The 17,648-nt window shown below is 43.0% G+C and overlaps 2 protein-coding genes across 2 annotated transcripts in view; both read right to left on the bottom strand.

Moving 5' to 3' along the window:
• On the bottom strand, window positions 1–3,006 carry sebox (SEBOX homeobox). The gene is made up of 3 exons (XM_069676739.1): window positions 2,904–3,006; window positions 2,085–2,290; window positions 1–702 (listed from the first exon to the last, which is right to left on the bottom strand). Exons 1-3 carry the CDS (start codon window positions 3,004–3,006, stop codon window positions 1–3), a joined length of 1,011 nt encoding a protein of 336 aa, XP_069532840.1.
• A 1,406-nt stretch (window positions 3,007–4,412) lies between these two features.
• smtnl (smoothelin, like) overlaps window positions 4,413–17,648 on the bottom strand; it is a 34,933-nt gene continuing 21,697 nt past the window's right edge. Inside the window, exons 3-10 of the mRNA XM_069676582.1 lie at window positions 14,736–14,817; window positions 14,153–14,407; window positions 12,577–12,633; window positions 12,073–12,133; window positions 11,847–11,993; window positions 11,634–11,757; window positions 9,121–9,272; window positions 4,413–5,129 (exon numbers count right to left, since the gene is read on the bottom strand). Of these exons, the coding sequence (XP_069532683.1) occupies window positions 5,003–5,129; window positions 9,121–9,272; window positions 11,634–11,757; window positions 11,847–11,993; window positions 12,073–12,133; window positions 12,577–12,633; window positions 14,153–14,407; window positions 14,736–14,817 (1,005 nt within the window). The 3' untranslated portion in view covers window positions 4,413–5,002. The remainder of the gene's footprint in view (window positions 5,130–9,120; window positions 9,273–11,633; window positions 11,758–11,846; window positions 11,994–12,072; window positions 12,134–12,576; window positions 12,634–14,152; window positions 14,408–14,735; window positions 14,818–17,648) is intronic.

The raw sequence follows: 17,648 nt of genomic DNA, 5'->3' as shown, positions 1-17,648 counted from the left end.
TCAGAACTCTAGGAAGTTGGTGACGATAGCAGCGTTGTAGATCAGGTCTGAGATGTAGCCCATGGAGGTCTGTGGTCCCATTTGTGGGTGGTGGTGATGATGGTGTGGGTGGTGGTGTCCTTGACCCTGAGTTACCTCCCAGAACACCTGCTGGGGGTGAGAAGGGACCACCTGGTCTACAGACGTGTGACCTCCACCTCCAGCTCCGCCCCCGTACACAGCCTGATGAGCCCCAGACGGAGCCACAGTCTGGGGTTTGAAGTTCCTGAAGGCCTGGTAGGAGGAGCGGGTGGAGGCCGGGTGGTGTGGCTGCCTGGTGACCGGCTGAGGGAAAGATCCAGGGAGGAAACCGGGGAGTGCTGGTCCGAGGGTCTGATGGTGGTCCTCCTCCCAGAGACGAGACTCAAGCGGTTTGGAGGAGCCCAGTGCGGCCTGCGGGTGGAGTGACGAAGAAGGTGGAGGAGATGAAACAGGGTTGCTGTAGATTTGGATCCAGTCTGAGTACATCTGCGGGCCGTCCTCACAGGAGTGGGTCTGCTCCGGTCTGAACATATCCGCCAGGGAGGTGGAGGAGAGGAAGGCGGAGGTGACGGGGCCAGGAGACGGATCCACTACACCTCTACCTGCCTGCAGGAGCGGCTTGGTGGACTTGGGGAGTCTCCCAGTCTTGATGCTTCTGGCTCGTCTGTTTTGGAACCACACCTGTGGAAAAGTGTAAGATTTGTAATGTCTGGGTCTTTTAATTACACTTTTAGTTTGTTATTAAAAAGAAATGTACATAGTTAAAAAATCTTTGTGGAGAAAGATTACATTTAATAGCTTTCCCAATCAAAAAGAGCCATAATTATATATTTCTAAACAGGTCAGGACTCCTCCTGGGGACGGCAGAAAAACAGGACAGCTGACGAATATGGCTGAACACAAAGATATGACCATGAATTCCCCATTTTAGAAGGTCGTTCTTCATCTTCTGTGTGTTCTCAAGATTAAAGTCATAATGCAGAAACAACCTGAAGCTATAAAAAGATTTATTTTATAACTCACAACGTGGACAGCAAAAGATTGATTTGCAATCAGTGTATCAATCTAAAGTTTTTCAGCGTAATATGACAACAATTCTGTCAAATCGGCAAACCAGGTACCCAGATTTTCTCATTCACAAATAGTTTTCTCTTCTGGAAACTAATTTTGCCGATTATTCTAACGCCATGTGAATGCAGGGTGAATCTTCAGAAACAACATGGATGCTACAAGGAACATGTTGTTCCCTAGCTAACAGCTGTCCTTAAAACCTTTTACCATATTACAAATTACATTTAAGAAAATCTCTAAATAATTAATGAATCAAAATCTTACAATCAACCCCAATTTAATTTTGAAATATGACTGTAATTTAGCAAGTTGTGCACCAAAATGTTCTCCCAGTTTCCGCCTTGAGGGAGCATTTGTGTTCATTTTCTCCATCAAAACCAAATGTTTTAAGAGGTAAGAGCCGTGATAGTGAACCAAAAGAGTAAAGTTGCAGGTCAGAAAATCAAAATATAGAGTTGCCAGACCAAGAAAAAGCACCCTAAAGCAGAGAGGAACAACATAGTAGAGTGATCGTTCTCTGTGGGTTCAAACCAATAGTAATTGTTAATATAAAGTCACTTTTACTGAACTACAAAATCGTGGAAATGTTTTTTTAATTAAAATTTTCCTTCTAATTTAGTGAACTAAAAAAGTAATAATGGGAACTATTTTTTTCTGATTTTTCAGACGCCACATGAACGCAGCTTAAGAGCTGTGACAGTGAACCAAAACGGTAAAAGTGCGGGTTGTACATTCAAAAAAGTTGCAAGAAAAGCGCTCCTTTAAACACAGAGGCACAAAGAGTTGAGTGATAGTTCACTGTGAGTTCAAAACATCGTGATTTTATCCATTTTAATGTAGACATATTTACTGTATAAACACGTCGACATTTTGTCTTCTTCTAATTTGTTAATTTGGCTAACCATACCTTACCTATGAAAAAGGTGTTAGTCACTGATTTACTTCAAAACGTCCACAATTCTGAACCCAATCTTTCCGAGCAGCAGTCTCACCTGTATCTTGCTCTCCGGCAGGTGTGTGCGCGCGGCCAGCCTCTCCCTCAGGGTGATGTCCGGGTAAGGGGTCACGGCGAAGGCCTGCTCCAGCTCGGACAGCTGCGCGCGGCTGAAGATGGTCCTCTTCCGCTTCCTCTGACCCTCCATCAGCCCGGCGGCCCGGTCCGGCTCCGGGGAGGACACCGTGCTCTCTGCCCGGGAGTCTGAGGAGGAAATCACAAAGGGAAGTGAAACTATCGAAATAGAATTAAAGTAAAATGCAATTACAGAAAATAAATATTAATTTAGAGGTATAAAAGTGTAAAAGAAAATAATGAATTAAAATTTAGATTGAGGCCGTTTTTGGGGATCATTTACACAAAATCAGCCAGGTCAAATTAAACAGTAAAAAAACAACCAAATATTGTTTGTCAATCTCACTAAAACATTGAACAGGCTATTTATATTGTACTTTTTATTTGCTATTATAGGTTATCTACAAATATCTTTAGATGTAAATCTTAATCTTAAAGTAATTTGTCTTAATTTCATGTTTTCATATCATATTTTTCTTATTGTAACCGAATGTTAACGAACTTTTGTGCATGTTTTTATTAACTTATAACACGGGTTTAAATATTTCTGTGGGTATAATTATGAATAAAATAATTCGCAAAAATCTGTTGCAAGATGTTTAAGAGATCGATCGCCAATTTATTAAATAATTTCTTTACATTTGTTTTATTTTGTAGGGTGAAATGTAATGACTGGAAACAGACCATAACATTGATTAAAGACATAAAGATGAAAATAAATAAATAAATCTATGAAACTGACCTTTACACAGATCCTGCTCTCCAAAAATCGCCTTGAAGTCCATCATGTCTCTCTGCTGGTTCAGTTTGAGTAAAGAGAAGTCTGCGTCCATGAACAGAGTCATAACTACACACACTCTTACAATAACACACACGCGCGCGCTGCTGAGGGGGAGTGACCGCTTATATACCCAGATCAGCCGGGACATCACATACCCACCACCCTGTAAATCCAGGTGTTTTTCACCTCTGTCTCTAATCCAGCTGAGAGGAGGTCGTGCTTTGTATTACTGCCAGTCTAACAAACAATACACACATATAGATATATGAACTGGCTGTGTGGTTACCAATATATCCGAATATGCTCGATTTGAATGCTTTGAAAATAATCGATTTATTTTTTTCTAAATCGACCCAAATCATGAAATCGAAAGTATTTAGGATAGAAATACGTATCCAATTAGACGCAGGGGGTCGTTAAAATGAGCTCATGTTCACTGTACCGATTAAACACATTTGATTTAAGATACATTTTTGATAAATATATTGTTGTTTTCCTTTTTAAATCTGTCAGACTCAAACTACCAAAGTTTTACAGAAAAGTAAATCCACATCAGTCCCCATGACGTTATTTTTCAAGCAAAACATCCTAGTGGTGTGTTTAATGACATTTTATACGATAAAAACGGCTTTAATCGATTAATTTGCATGGCGGAGTTACTCAAATAGCTAATGTATAAAAAATAGATCCAGACACTGTTAAAAAACGGGTTAGATACTTAGATCAGCAAGCCTCGTTGGTTATTTTCCATAAAAGGGTTTTATATATATATACATATATTTTATGAAGAATAAATCTTTCTTTCTCTTGTTTCTCTCACATTCTCCTGAGTGTGTGTGTGCCTTTGATCTCTTTGTTTAAAGCCTGTTGTTCATGAGTCTGCAGATCAGAAGCGAGATGGTAGACTGAGGAGCTGTGATGTGTTTATATTCCACTTCAGCTGCAGGACAGCACATATGAGTTTACGATCTGCCTCTTTGGGTGATGCAGCAAACATTTGACTAAGTGTAAAGTGTGTCAATCAGCTTAAAGAAACACTGAGGCTTATGCTACACACTGTATATTCTGTAAATGTATGTTCAGTTTAAGTAAAGGGCTGTTAAGGATAGTTACTGAGTTTTCCTGAAGTCGGTGAAGGTTTCATGAGCGTGTCTATCCGCTCCAGTTGTGTTGGTGTTGACTGCGGCCTTTAGCTGAATGTGAGCGAAGTGTGAATAAACAAACAAGGTAAGCTGGATAACTTCTTATAGTATAGTATAGTATAGTATAGCATAGTATAGTATAGTATAGCATAGTATAGTATAGTATAGTTGGCCTATAGTATAGTCAGACATAACAGGTAAAAAGGACAGTGGAGATGAAACATTCAAGTTTACCACCAGATTTTTTCTTGTAAAATGAAGAACAGATGTTTTAGTTTTATTTTCTAATAACACTTAAGACAATTATCTGTTTGACGCCCAGCAAGAAACACAATGTCAGCACGTAGGTATCAAACAAAAAGTACAATTTATTGGTTTCATATTTCAGATCTCAACAACACGACATCACAGGACATGTGTACGTAAATATACTCAAACACAACATTGTATTTATCTGTCAGTGATTGTGCTCCACACGGTGCTCTGCTTCATCACACTCCTACAGTTCAGTTATCAGTGACAATTGTGACACATACGTCATCTCCATTGGTGCAATGTTAAAGGTTAATATGGACTCTTATACAACACAGCATCTCCAGTACACACGCACAAACACGCACATATCTCCTGGTGACAAATCAACCCTGATATTTGTGACCAAAATCTTCATGACGTCACAGGACAGTTTTCTCCCTGTGAGTCCAACGTGTCCTCTGTGCACCTGTGAGGATGAACTGTGAGCTCTCCTCCTGCAGCATGTGGAAGAATATTCATTAATCCACCACCAGGGGGCAGCACAGTCTTTTTAAAGTCCTTGCCTCGAGCTCTTTATCTCCCCTCAGCTCAGAGTTTGGAGCAGAAAATGAAGAAGAGGTTGAGAAAAGTCGAGCTGAGCATCAGATCATCTGCTTCTCTTCTTCACTCAAACTTGCGCAGGTGGTTGTAGAGGGACTGGACGTAGGTGAAGACACACATGGGGTCTGGTTTACGGCCCATGATCATCATGTCGTCCACCTCGATCAGCCGGTCGCAGCCTGCCTTCACCCTGCAGACACAGACAGAGACACACTGGTCAGGCGAAAGGCTTTGTCCTGCAAGAACATGCTTCCAGTACAACCGAAACAGGATTTGGTATTTTATAAAGGAATAACTGAAGACGCTCCTGGGACAGTATATAGGGACAGTGAAACATATGTGCATGCATGAGACCAGCAGCAGTAGAAAACAACATACATAAGCAGGATAAATCATAAATACGGTCTCCTGATCGGTAAACATAATGTCAGGAAACATTAAAATAATCGACATTTCCCTAAAGCCCGAGCTGACATATAAAGATTTATTGTTTTGTCATCCTAACATCGTAAGTATTTCCTATGACTAGCATGAATGCTTCGCAGTTCAATGACTCCACCAACCAGTCAAGTTGAAGTTTACATCCATCAGTCTGTCCCATAGAGAGGCAGTGACGGGATGGGGGACATATACTGAAAATAGCAGCACACGTAGTCCTACATTAAACAGTCGAGGTGGCACACAGATCATTTACAGGAGGGACACGACACTTTCTCTGCAGAGCAGGAGATTGTCAGTAGCTCCTTTTTGCAAACAGCCGAAGCAACAGGAAGATTAGGGGTTGATTCTGCACTTGATTAATCGTGAGTGGCCTTCTCTTGGACGAATAAAGAAATACAAATATGCCGGATGTGATAAAAATCCCTCCATTTGTGGACGCATCAAAATCACAAGAATAGCAGTAGAATTGTAGGCTGAAAAGTGTTTTTTTCCAGGTTATTATGATGTCTCAGACAAGTTGACCTTTGACCTTTGTCCACTGCAGCCTTTTGGGTAAAAACAGTAATCACTTCATCGATTTATCCAATGAGAAACTTGTGAGAAATGTCACACCAAGATCTCATACGATCTTCTTAGAGTGTTGGTGCAGCTTCAGCAGTAATACGGCGTTGCACAGGACCATCATGGTTTAGAAGGAGCTGAGCCTGAATGCAAAGCTTTCGATTTACCAGTCGATCTACGTTCCAACCCTCACCTGTGCTCATGAGCTTTGGGTAGTGACTGAAAGAATGAGATTGCGGACACAAGCGGCCGAAATGAGTCTCCTCCGCAGGGTGTCTGGGCTCAGCCTTAGAGATAAGGAGGGTAAGGAGCTCAGACGTTTGGAGGGAGCTCGGAGTAGAGCTGCTGCTCCTTCGCATCGAAAGGAGCCAGTTGAGGTGGTTCGGGCATCTGATTAGGATCCCTCCTGGGCGCCTCCCTGTGGAGGTTTTCCAGTCACGTCTAACTAGGAGGAGACCCCGGGGCAGACCCAGAGCTTATATATCCCACCTGGCCTGGGAACGCCTCGGGATCCCCCAGGAGCACTGAAAAAATTGGTTGAAAGGTTGGAAAAACCTAGGTAACAATTTCCACACAGAAATTCCTAGTAAACTTAACAGAGGATATTCTCAGTAAAGTCTACATACGAATAGCATTTAGTTTAACCTAAGTAGTTTACTTACCATGGTAAGTAAACTACTTAGAGAATTTAAGAGTAAAAGTTACAAATAATTTCAGTGTGGAAATTGTTACCTAGGTTTTTCTAAGTAAATCGTACTCCCAATTTTTTTCAGTGAGGAGCTGGAAAATGTTGCTCAGGGAGGTCTGGGTCACCTTGCTTACCCTGCTGCCACAACAGCTAAACAACACGAGAAGAGGTGGAACCACAAAATGTTGGTCAAGATGTGAAACCGATATCAGCCGCATGTTTCAGTGTTACCTCTCTAAAGCTAATCTGCGTCTCATGTTGTGTCTCAACTTTTCCCATACATTCTCACAAACATGTTTTCTGCGGTTATAAAACATGGACACTATGCATTTAATCATTCCTATACATTCACTGAGCTGTAAGTCTGAGCTGCGTGATCTCTTTAAGAGGTCAGGTCACATGACGGATTGATTCTGTGACCAAGTGAATATTGTTTTTCAGTGAAATCAGCTTAATTCTGCAGCCGCGTCATCAGAGAGTCACACATCCTTACACAGAGTCTTTAAGCCGTCACGTACAGCACATGTATGTGAGCCTGTTTAATGTCTGATCTGTAGTGTGCGGTCTGTATCTGTCTGAAAACAGTGAAGCAGACTCCGTGAGGCCGTCGAGTCAGGCAGAAGGAATGAACAACATTCACCACACATGTTGTCATAAAAGAAGGAAGTGGCTTTTAAAATGTGCGTGCTGTTTTATGTGATCGGATATGAGAGGGTTATAAAACAAAAGCAACAAAGAGAAACATTGAGATGAAGTGAGCCACAGTAAACTTTCTTTGTTGATTCAGTTTCGCTCAATAAATATTTAAAGGTCGATTCAGGAAAACTCGGAAACCACAACAGACTAATGAATAAGCAGCTGTTTTATAACGAGAGCAGTCGGTTTAGCTGCATGAAGGATTTTTAGTGTGGTTTAAAGTTATTGTTCAATATTTGGGAAAATATGAGAGAAAGATGAGGGCCTGATATCGCTCTGGGTGTGTATGTGTTATGATATTTATGATATAATAATCGGAATAATTTGATATCCATGTATGAATGTACTTTTATTAAAGTGCTAATCTTGAAGATCTCAGTTTCGTTCTTTTTGGCGGCACCTAATGGTGATAAACTGTAACTGCAGGAGCACACTTCCCAGATATCCAGACAGTGCTGCATGTGTGATGTCCACAGTTGGCTCCGGTTGTAACTCTTGATTTTCCTGGCTGACGGTCGCTTTCCTTTTCAGACTGTTTGCTTCATCTGAGCGTCAAGTTTGTTTCTTCTTCTTTGGATTTTCACTTCTTGTTGAAGTTGTATCTGTAGTCATCCATCTTTTCTTTGTTTGTTCAGCCATAGTAGATTACCGTTTACTCGCAACACTTGCAGAGACCACGTAGCTCCGCCTACTCTCTCTGGAAAACCAACCACTGCTGGGTGGCTTTCATCAGTGGGCCTTAGGCTCAATCACCACTGTGCAACCTCATTCGGCGATAGTGACTAACAGAAATGTATTTACATGAAAATCTTTGAGATTATATCTTTAAGAGCGCCCTCTCTCAGTTGTAGTAGATATACTTGATTGGCAGCTTAGAAAAGTTGCCAGTTCATGAGACACATGATCCCTCTTGTCATTCTCAACCTAACACAGAGTTCAGAGGTTGCTTGAACCAGCCAGGAGCTGGAGCCAGGATACGGCTAACTTAGCTTAGCTTAGAAGTTAAATGTGTGTTTTGGTTAGCAGAAGTGGCTACAGCGGCTTCACTCTCTGATCTCTACTGCGCCGCTCTGGCTCCAAATGATGTCACCATCGCAAGGTGGAGACGCATCGTCCATCTTTATATACAGCCATTGGCAGAGACATCGTGATTTAATAATCAGTGTTTGTTGTAGGTGTACAGCAGGTCTGTGAGTTACTTTAGGTGATGATTGTTTATATTAGTCCACCAGCAGTGAGATTTTTCTGTTGGGTAAATTTGATTTATCACAGAAGGAAAACCATTCATAAAATAAGTACAGAATTCTGAGTTGGGTCGTCGTAGTCGGACTTATCTTTAAAGATTGAGCACTGACACTGCACACGGCAGCTGTTAATAAAAACATATGAACAAACTGAAGAGGTGTTGATATAAGTGTGTTTTTCACAGTATTAAGTTTGCAGGCTTCCACTGCTTTTAGTCTTCATGCTAAGCTATGCTAACGCCATCCGGACTCTATCTCTGGATTTAATGCACCAACATGAGATTGGTGTTAATCTTGTTGTCTCACAATTCCCTCAAGACTGCAACGCCACGTTTGTCTCCTTAAAGAGAAACTTATAATGTAGATTTGTGTTGAAACGTTCTGCCAACAATAATAATAATTCACTGTGATTGTGTCTAATTAATAATCAATTTATTTATATGCTGACTTTTATTCCTGCAGCTGGTAAATCATTCTCTAAATTAATTCTCGCCTCCCAAGTGCTGCCCTGTCAGGAAGTGTCTTTATATTGTTATATCACTATCACTCACTCTGCAGTCCCAAAGGCCAGCTCGAAGTTGTGCTTGCGGTCGGCGGGCGACAGGGCGGTGTAGTCGAACTCGGTGGGGAAGAAAGAGTGCACCAGGGCGCAGAAAGCCATCCCGTCGCTCCAGCTGGACGAGAAGTTCTGGATCTCAATGTTCTGCAGAAAACAAACAGAGGACAAGGAGACGTGGTGATGACATGACACGTGTCAGAGTTACTGCATCATTCAGGCCTTCGTGCTGCTGTAAGAGATGAGGAAGAGCACGAGTTGTAAAACTGACTGTCAGCTCCATAAAGACGTCTCCTCGTTCACTGTCTGGAACATAATTATGATGAATAAAACAGACGTCCCTCCTCGTGTGTTCTGGTCTCTTACATGCTTTTGAAATCAAGTCATTCTGAGGCCGTCCTTTATTAGTCTGGAGTTTGTTTTGAATTAAATGCAGCATGTAAAATCATTGACTGAACATCTCTCTCTCTCTCTCTCTCTCTCTCTCTCGTGTGTGTGTGTGTGTGTGTGTGTGTGTGTGTGTTTGCTCCCAGTTAATAAGAGTCTTGGCTTTGCCCGGCTTGACTGTAACCGAAGCCACATGGAGCAGCTGGCACGGGCTGCTGCGAGGAAAAGGGTACCAGAGTGCAGAAATGTGTCGGTGTTTTCAACTATGACGTAAACTAGCTCGACCCTGCACCCTCCGTCTACAACACACACACACACACACACACACACACACACACACACACACAGACACAGGGACACACACTTAAGTAGAGTTAGATATAAACACATTAGCACTGCACCGTGTGCTGACAGGTGAAGCTATATGAAAGACAGACAGGCTCATTTAAAACATATTACTCGTCTCATTTCAAGATAAAGGACGTGTAACATTTCGTTGCTGCTGGCTGGATTTAAATCAGGAGCTACATTATAGATGAGAAGGTTTACTCCACTTTTTAATGTCTGTCCAGCGAGTGAGGAGCTGGTGCCAGGGGACAGTTAGCTTCAAGCTTGAGGCCAAACCTAAGGAATGTTCTTATTACTGCTGTCCCCGAGTGCTCGCTCGTGGTGGATTAAGCTGGCTCTCTGTAGATGATATTAAGAGTACAACATAGACCTGCTCTATTTGTAAATGAGATAACTTTTGTAGTCATTTGGAGCTGTCTGAATGAATATTGATGCATTCATGGAGAACTTAGCATAATGACAAGCCGGGGAAACAGCCAGACAGGCTAATACTTTGCACTGAGCTTTAGGTGGAGCTAAATGGTGATGGCCTAACTTTGCAATCTTTGCAAACAACAACAAGGCGTCAAAAAAGAGGGAAAGGGCAACGAATCATCATCTATAAACCATCCATCCATCCATCTATCCATCCATCCAACCTTCTGCTTATGTGTGGTCGGGTTAGCCCAGACGTCCCTCTCCCCAGCAACATTTTCCAGCTCCTCCTGGGGGATTCCGAGGCGTTCCCAGGCCAGGTGGGATACGTAATCCCTCCAGCGAGCTCTGGGTCTGCCCCGGGGTCTCCTCCCAGTTGTTCCCTGGGCCAATCACAGCGTACAGGTGAGTGTGGGAGTGGTTTGAATTAGCAGCTGGGCCCCATTCAGACCGGCGAACATGGCGAAAGAGCGACGCAGAGTTGGCCTTCTTTCTGTTGGACAGGTAGGTGCCTCAAACCGCATAGGACAAGCTAACCGGCGGTTAGCATGCTAGCGCGAAGGTAACCGTGATGCTGTCGGTGTTAGCTCGGCGGGGTGGGCGTGTTCTCACACGAGAGAGAGAGACTGAGCTTCTGGTGATGAAGAGCCCAGGAGGAGGGGCCCAGTTTGAATGTGTTGTTGACATAATGCAAGAAAAAAATTCTACCTATTAAACCTTTAACGTACAGGTTTGAGATTGACATCAATTTTCTCAGGACCGTATCTCCCAAAATGTATTTAGAAAAAAAAATCAATACCTTAAAGATACTTAAACTGGATTGATATCTAAAGTCTGATGGCTGATGTGGTGCGTTCAGGTGCTGTCAGGAAGCTCTGTTATCTGATACTTATCTGAAGGTTAAGAAACAATATTACATTCAGAAACCGTGATGTCAGAAGGTTAAACCCCAAAAGACAACCAGCTGGAAAACATCCTTAAAAGGACATTTTATTAGCTTCTTTCTGCCGACTGTAAGGCCCCAGAGGACATGAACACAACCTTATTTTCCACTACATTTTTGAGCATTAAAGTCTTTGCCTGTTGATATTCATGCTATTTTTAAATGAATGATATCAGTAAAGGTCTGGGAAGTAGAAAAAACAATGAAATAAATATGTAAACAACTAGGACCTGTTTGGAAAACAGTCGACAGTGTCGTATTATTTGTTCTTTTTGCAGCAAACAGGCTTTAAACTTGTGTTGGGCCTTGTAGCAACTTCAAAAATAAGTAAGTAAATGGATCAAATGTTTGAGAACATCTCTCTAAATACACTAAATATAATGAATGTGATGTTGTGTTTGCAGTTTTTCTTTTACCTGGTATCCAATGGTTTTGGAGCGGCACCATTCAAGGAGGATCTGTTTGATGCTGCTGGCGCTGGACACCCCAAAACTCTGCGACCGCTTCAGTTTGGGTTTGGACTCCACTGGCTTGGGTCGACTGTCAGGAAGCAGATTCATGAGAGAATTCAACACTTTGAAAACTTCAAAATCCCATGTGTTACAAACGCACCGCCACACTGCATTTACCTATTATTGGCTTCAGATTCCAGCCTCTCAAAGATTGACCGACGAGCCTGAGCGCCGATGTTGCGAGGCAGAGTCTGTGACCTCACCAGCTCCCGCCTCCTCTCTCCGACCTGCCCGAAGGGTCTGTCTCCGCTTACATCGCCGTCTCTGCAGGGCGGGAGCACAGGAGGGTCAGACAAAGCAAAACATACTCTATCCCTAAATATGTCCTTTATGAGCCACTCACCTGTCATGCTGAGGCAGCCCTGAGTAGGTCACAGACTTAGCAGGGGCTGAATTAGCTTTCTCTGCAAAAGAAAAAAAGGCACAGTTAAAAACTTTTGTCCTGTTAGAGAGTTCAACATGAACGCCCGTGTGTCCGAAACTTAGACTGTACGAAAGAAGTGGACGTAGACATTGTGACATCACCCTTTGGTTTGTAGACTACGCTTCTGAAGCAGACGCCAGCAGAGCCGTTGTAGCGACTTTATCAATCATGGGTAGCCCCGCCCACAATCATATCCTGCTTTATCGTCTGTTTTACTCTAATGGGACCATAATTGACTAAATTAACATCATGCTGTTTTAAAGAAGATTTTAAACTAATGATTGAGACCAACTATTGAGTGGCCCCCTGCTGGCCATTAGAAAGAATGCAGGTTTAAGGCACTTCCTTTATTGGTTTCACTTCCAAACCAAGAGGCCACGTCCACTTCTCATATACAGTCTATGGTGTGAAAGCACGGCTCACCTTGAAGGCGGGGAGACCCCAGAGCTCTGATAGGTGTAGGAGTCCATGTGGAGGAAACTAACAGCAACAGAAAAAAAGTTCAGAATATGCTGTATTTAAAGTGTGTGGGGGGGAAAGCAGGAGAAAGACAATTAAAGATTACTTCAAACATAAAATACATTTAAGATTAGTTTTACAAAGAGAAAGCCAATTGTGTGTTTACAACGTCAGATTAGACAACAGCATAGATTTTAAAAGACAGAAAGAACATTAGAGCCTGACCAATCTCAGAACCAATCAGCTTTCATCTAACGACGATATAGCCTCTGGGGACAACGGCGAACATGTCGTGCATGTCTGGTTTAGCCAGCGTTTAGCGATAAACGACTTCCAGTCAGACTTCCTTTCCCGTTCGCTGCATTGTTTACAGTCCAGTCAGCAGCTCGAGAAGCGACCGTGTGTTCAGATCAAAGTGAAGTGAAATTCTCCCCTCCAGATATGTTTGCTAACTAAACGCTGTCATGTCTTGGTTCATCACATCCCCCGGAGGAGGTCTTAGTTTCACAGTAAACAGTAAGTTACACAGAGGCTGCACTCTGGCTTACTTCAGTGGCATGAAGCCGAAAAAGAAACAGATTTTTTTGTGATCGACTTTAATTAACGGCTTTTCAGTTTGTTGAAATAACAACATCATGATGCAGATTAAGAACAAGTCAACATGAAGCTTTGTCAGGTCTGTCCTCAAGAGGAGAAGAAAACTACTTTAACAGGACAAGTTTGTTGAATGGAGGTCGGATCCGTCATGTGTGATGCTTTCGAGGAAGTCAGGAAATCTAAACGCTGAGTGGCTTTCATGACACCACATCAAGGGAATTTGTCCCAAGTTGAAATTTTTGATCTAGAACAGATAGTTAGCTGAAGTTGCTTCAGATTTTATAGAGATTATGTTCCGCCTGCTTTTGCTCTCCACACGGATTATTTTTCCTGCATACACCGAAGCCTTCTGATACACGATTGGTCAGTATTACTTGGACTACAAACGTACTACAAACAGAAACCAGAAAACTTCCTGTATTAAAATTTGAAGATTCTAAATGTTTATGTAGAATCTGTAAATAGAGATTAGAGCCTGAGTGGTATGAGATTTTGAGACTGATAAGGATACTGATTGTACCGATACTACTGATATTGCAGCCGATATGGTACATTTTTGAGCTTGAATGAAAATAGACGCTTTCTACTTCCCTCTTGATTGTGCACTTATTTTGCACATAAAACAATATTAAACATTTTTAGACATTGTTAACCAATTCTAGTGCAGACTACAGTCTGCTTAGCTGTGATGCTATGCTACATTTGCTGCAGACAGTGCTCAGAGTATTGTAAACTATGGAGTCAGAACGCCCTCTGCTGGGCAAACACCGTAATGACACCATTTCTAAATCAACCCAAGAATTGTTCTTTGCTTTGTGTGTCGTGTTTAAAAGTTTTCATATCCGTGAATATTGGAAAAAATATCTGCTAAAAATATCGGCTAACTGATATATCAGTCAAACTCTGAAGATAGCTCTTCAGTTGAGCGCATCAGATCAGCCACCTGGTTTAAGTGGAGTCTCCTCTATTGGTTGGGTGTGGTTGATGCTGGAAGCTGATTGGCCGGTGGGTGAGGCCTCAGAGACCGGGGACGAGCAAGAGCCGACAGGGCTGCTGGGAGAGTCGGGGCCCTTCATTTCTGCCGTCTTGGTTGACGCGGTGATGGGGAGGTGGGGCATCCGCATGGCGACGGGGGCCGTGTGCTCGTGTGGGTAGTCATTGGGTGGAGAGATCTTTCCGTGCACCAACGCTGAATGTTCTGGTGGGATAAAATCAGTGAGGAAATAATGTTTAGCTTTACAGGGTTTTATAACACATCCACAAAGAATTATCACCACACCTGACAGCTCCTCTCAGCTCTCAGTCGTTATCAGGCTGCAGAGTCACAGATTATGGGCCGTAAACGAGGCTATGCAATGACGATAAAGTCAATACATTCAAAGGTAGACGTACATCAGGCTTCATGCCGTCCTGACAATATAACCCACATGTGTAAAGAGACGTGTGTAATGAGTAAAACCTGTGGACCTTTAAAATCAATTTTTAGAGCTACTATGACTGCAAACATTGACGTAAGTTGTTGTTACCTGTGTTAGCAGCGTGTCCGTTCTCCAGTGCAGCGTGTGTCGGGGCGGGGTCCACCTCGATTGGCTCCTCTCGCTCAATACTCTGAAACACACAGAGTCAAACATTTAACTACAGAAACACACAGTGACACCTTTCAGAACTCTTACAGGAGCATGAAGTCATATTTGACCTTCAGTGGCGACTGGAGTTTTTTACTTTAAAAACAGAGAGCGAGCTGGAAAGTTGGGTTGGAAAAACAGAAATGTAAGGGGAATAAATCATTATCATCAGCTGTATTGATTGATGTCATTTCTCCTGGGCTCTTGTGCGAGTTCGGTCTGGACTCATTACTTTGTGTTTGGATTAGAGACAAAGAGTCATCGCGTTCTTCTTGTCTGAACAAAAATAAGAAGAAATCCAGATGTCCGTTACTCATCGACTCATTGTTTGACTTTTTTCTTTGCAGGTTTTCCAACATGTGGCCTTTTTCGACGAGACTTCACTCAAACAAAACAAATCTGGGAGGCGTGACAGGACTCAGCGCACTTCAAAGTCGGACGACTTGTGGAGTTTGTGGGGTGTCCTGCTCTGTGTCCTGTGATAAGACTCTTTGTTTCAAAGTCCACAAAGACGCCAAACTCTCTCCGCCGACCCGCTGCTCTCCTGCTGAAGTGATTCAAATGTCAAACATCGTCAGCATCTTGAGTTCAGGTTTCAGTTTTGTTGTCTCTTTTTCCTCTCCGCATGGAAACAGCTAATCGCCCTCCAGAGCTGATACCTTTATCTCGAACTCTTAACCGCATGGTGCTGCTGACCCACATACGCTCTGGGTCAAGCTGTCACTTTCCATGAGGCCCTGTCGGACAGATAGACCGAGCTTTGTGTGTTGATAGTCGGCCGCATTTGGCAAAGAACAACACTTCTCGGGTCAAAAGTGCAGCGCTGATAGCTTTGCACGTTTTCCTCGAGGTCAGAATTAAACCACATGTCATTCTGTGTCTCTGTCAGACCCTAAAACAGGCTTTCAAGAGCGGTAACGCACACCAGGGCAGCCATTTTGGAACTCCTTAGCTCTTTAGAAACAAGGTCTCTGAACAGCTGGTTGTGTTTCCAACTTGGCTGTGACAGCGGAACGAAACAGACGAGGCTGATTTCTGTGTTTGTCCGAGGGCATTATTTCACCGCTGATGCATCTGATGCTCCGGTTCTGTGTTTAGATAACGTCAGCGTGTTTGGAAGCAGAACTGCAGCATCTGGACAGCCTGTCTCTGCCTGTCAGAAAACACTAAATAAATGGACAGATGAGGTGACCAAACAGGAAGACTGTCTTAGTACTTCACATTTATTTGCAATCTCCTGATAGAGAGCCAAACAAGGAATGGGCATGTTCACACAGCCGCCATCTTCTTCTGAAAACACTCAAATGCTGTCATAAAGTCGTACTGCTGTATTCCAGGTTGTTACTCGTAAAACAAAATATTTGACTCTAGATTTAGTAACATTACTGTAGTGTTGATTTGTCCTTTGATCAAAATAACAAAACTCAAAATCAAAGCAGCATAAAGGAAGTGGATGTAACACAGGATCACACTTGTCTGTATCTGTGTCTCAATCCAGGGGCCACATCCTTCAGAGGACGTATTTGAAGGCCGATTGCGTCACAGCGGCGCTTCAAAGGCTGACCCGTTTCTAAGGCTCCTTTAGATGGGGCCGACATCTGCGTCCTCCTTTTACCAGGCCACGAGGATCCATCGGATGCATCCTTCATGGCCCAACATATCCCGAAATTCATTGCACGCCAATTGAAACAAGATGGCAGACTCTTAAACGTTTCTGGTTTCAACTCAATCGAATAGCTCGACATACTAAAGTCACTTTAGGTTAGTTATGTTAGCTAGTTAGCCTGCTAGCTACCTATTGCTAGGCAACTAAGGGCGAGAACAGCTGGTGACACAAACAGGAAGTCCTCGGTAGACCAGACCGTCTCTATTCAGCTCGGCCTTTGCAGACGAACGACCAATCCTCTGTCCCCTGCGTCCTTGGAAGGATGCAGCCCCTGAATTGAGATGCAGCTAAAGTCTATGTACGAATAAAGTTATACACTTTTATATGCGTCACCTAAGGCCCAAACAGCCCAGTACTTTCAAAATAAAGAAATAAGAAATATTCTAAATCATATTACTCAAGATTTTTTATTTAATGTTTATTTGTATAGGGACAAGTATGAAGCAAGTAAACTTTCTGACAGCAAAAAGAAAAAGTTCCGTTTGTGGCAGAAACCTCAAACCACTACTGTAACCCCTCCTGTCTGACACACACACACACACACACACACACACGCATCATATATAAAGAGCAGCATGCTGTGCTCACTTGAGGAAATGGCTGAGAGTGTGTAAATGTGTGTGTGTGTTTGGTTGAGCTCACTATATAGGAATGCTGCTGCTAATGTGTGTGTGTGTGTGTGTGTGTGTGTGTGTGTGTGGCGTAACAGTTTCATATAGGGTGAGTGGTGGATGACACAGCTGTACGGGAATAGGTGGCAAACTGGAGTATCATCATGTATTAAAGGTGAGGGAGATAAAGGGGTAGGGTTGTGTATTGCATGATGGGAAATGAGGCAGAAACAGCTGTCTGTCGAGCGGAGGGGGGGGGGGATAAATAGCAGAATGTCTGGCTTCGGGGAGGGGATCTTAAGTCCTCCGATCATCAGACGTCCAGGCTGGGTCAGAGGGGGAAACATGATCGGCGGGCGGCTGAGGTTCCTGTAAACTCTCTGGTATCTCGAGGTGTTTTTTGTTGGCAGAACACGCTGGTGCTCAACACTTCACATGGCAGAGAAGTGACGCATACAAGCACGCAAAGACAAACTCTTTGGCACCAGAACCTCCTGAGAACGCACACAAGCATCAGCTGATATCTGTTGATGTACG

This window comes from Semicossyphus pulcher, unplaced genomic scaffold (genome assembly GCF_022749685.1).
Source record: "Semicossyphus pulcher isolate SPU_LCO1_2020_fin unplaced genomic scaffold, fSemPul1.0.p SCAF_26, whole genome shotgun sequence".
NCBI classification, from domain to species: Eukaryota; Metazoa; Chordata; class Actinopteri; order Labriformes; family Labridae; genus Semicossyphus; species Semicossyphus pulcher.
This window is presented reverse-complemented; position numbering and strand designations above follow the sequence as displayed.

Excerpts from the sequence above, each read along its gene's own strand:
- sebox (XM_069676739.1), bottom strand. The coding sequence starts at position 3,006 with ATGACTCTGTTCATGGACGCAGACTTCTCTTTACTCAAACTGAACCAG. Across the intron at positions 2,291-2,903 it reads AGAGCAGGATCTGTGTAAAG|ACTCCCGGGCAGAGAGCACG; the intron begins GTCAGTTTCATA and ends TTTCCTCCTCAG. Across the intron at positions 703-2,084 it reads TGCCGGAGAGCAAGATACAG|GTGTGGTTCCAAAACAGACG; the intron begins GTGAGACTGCTG and ends ACTTTTCCACAG.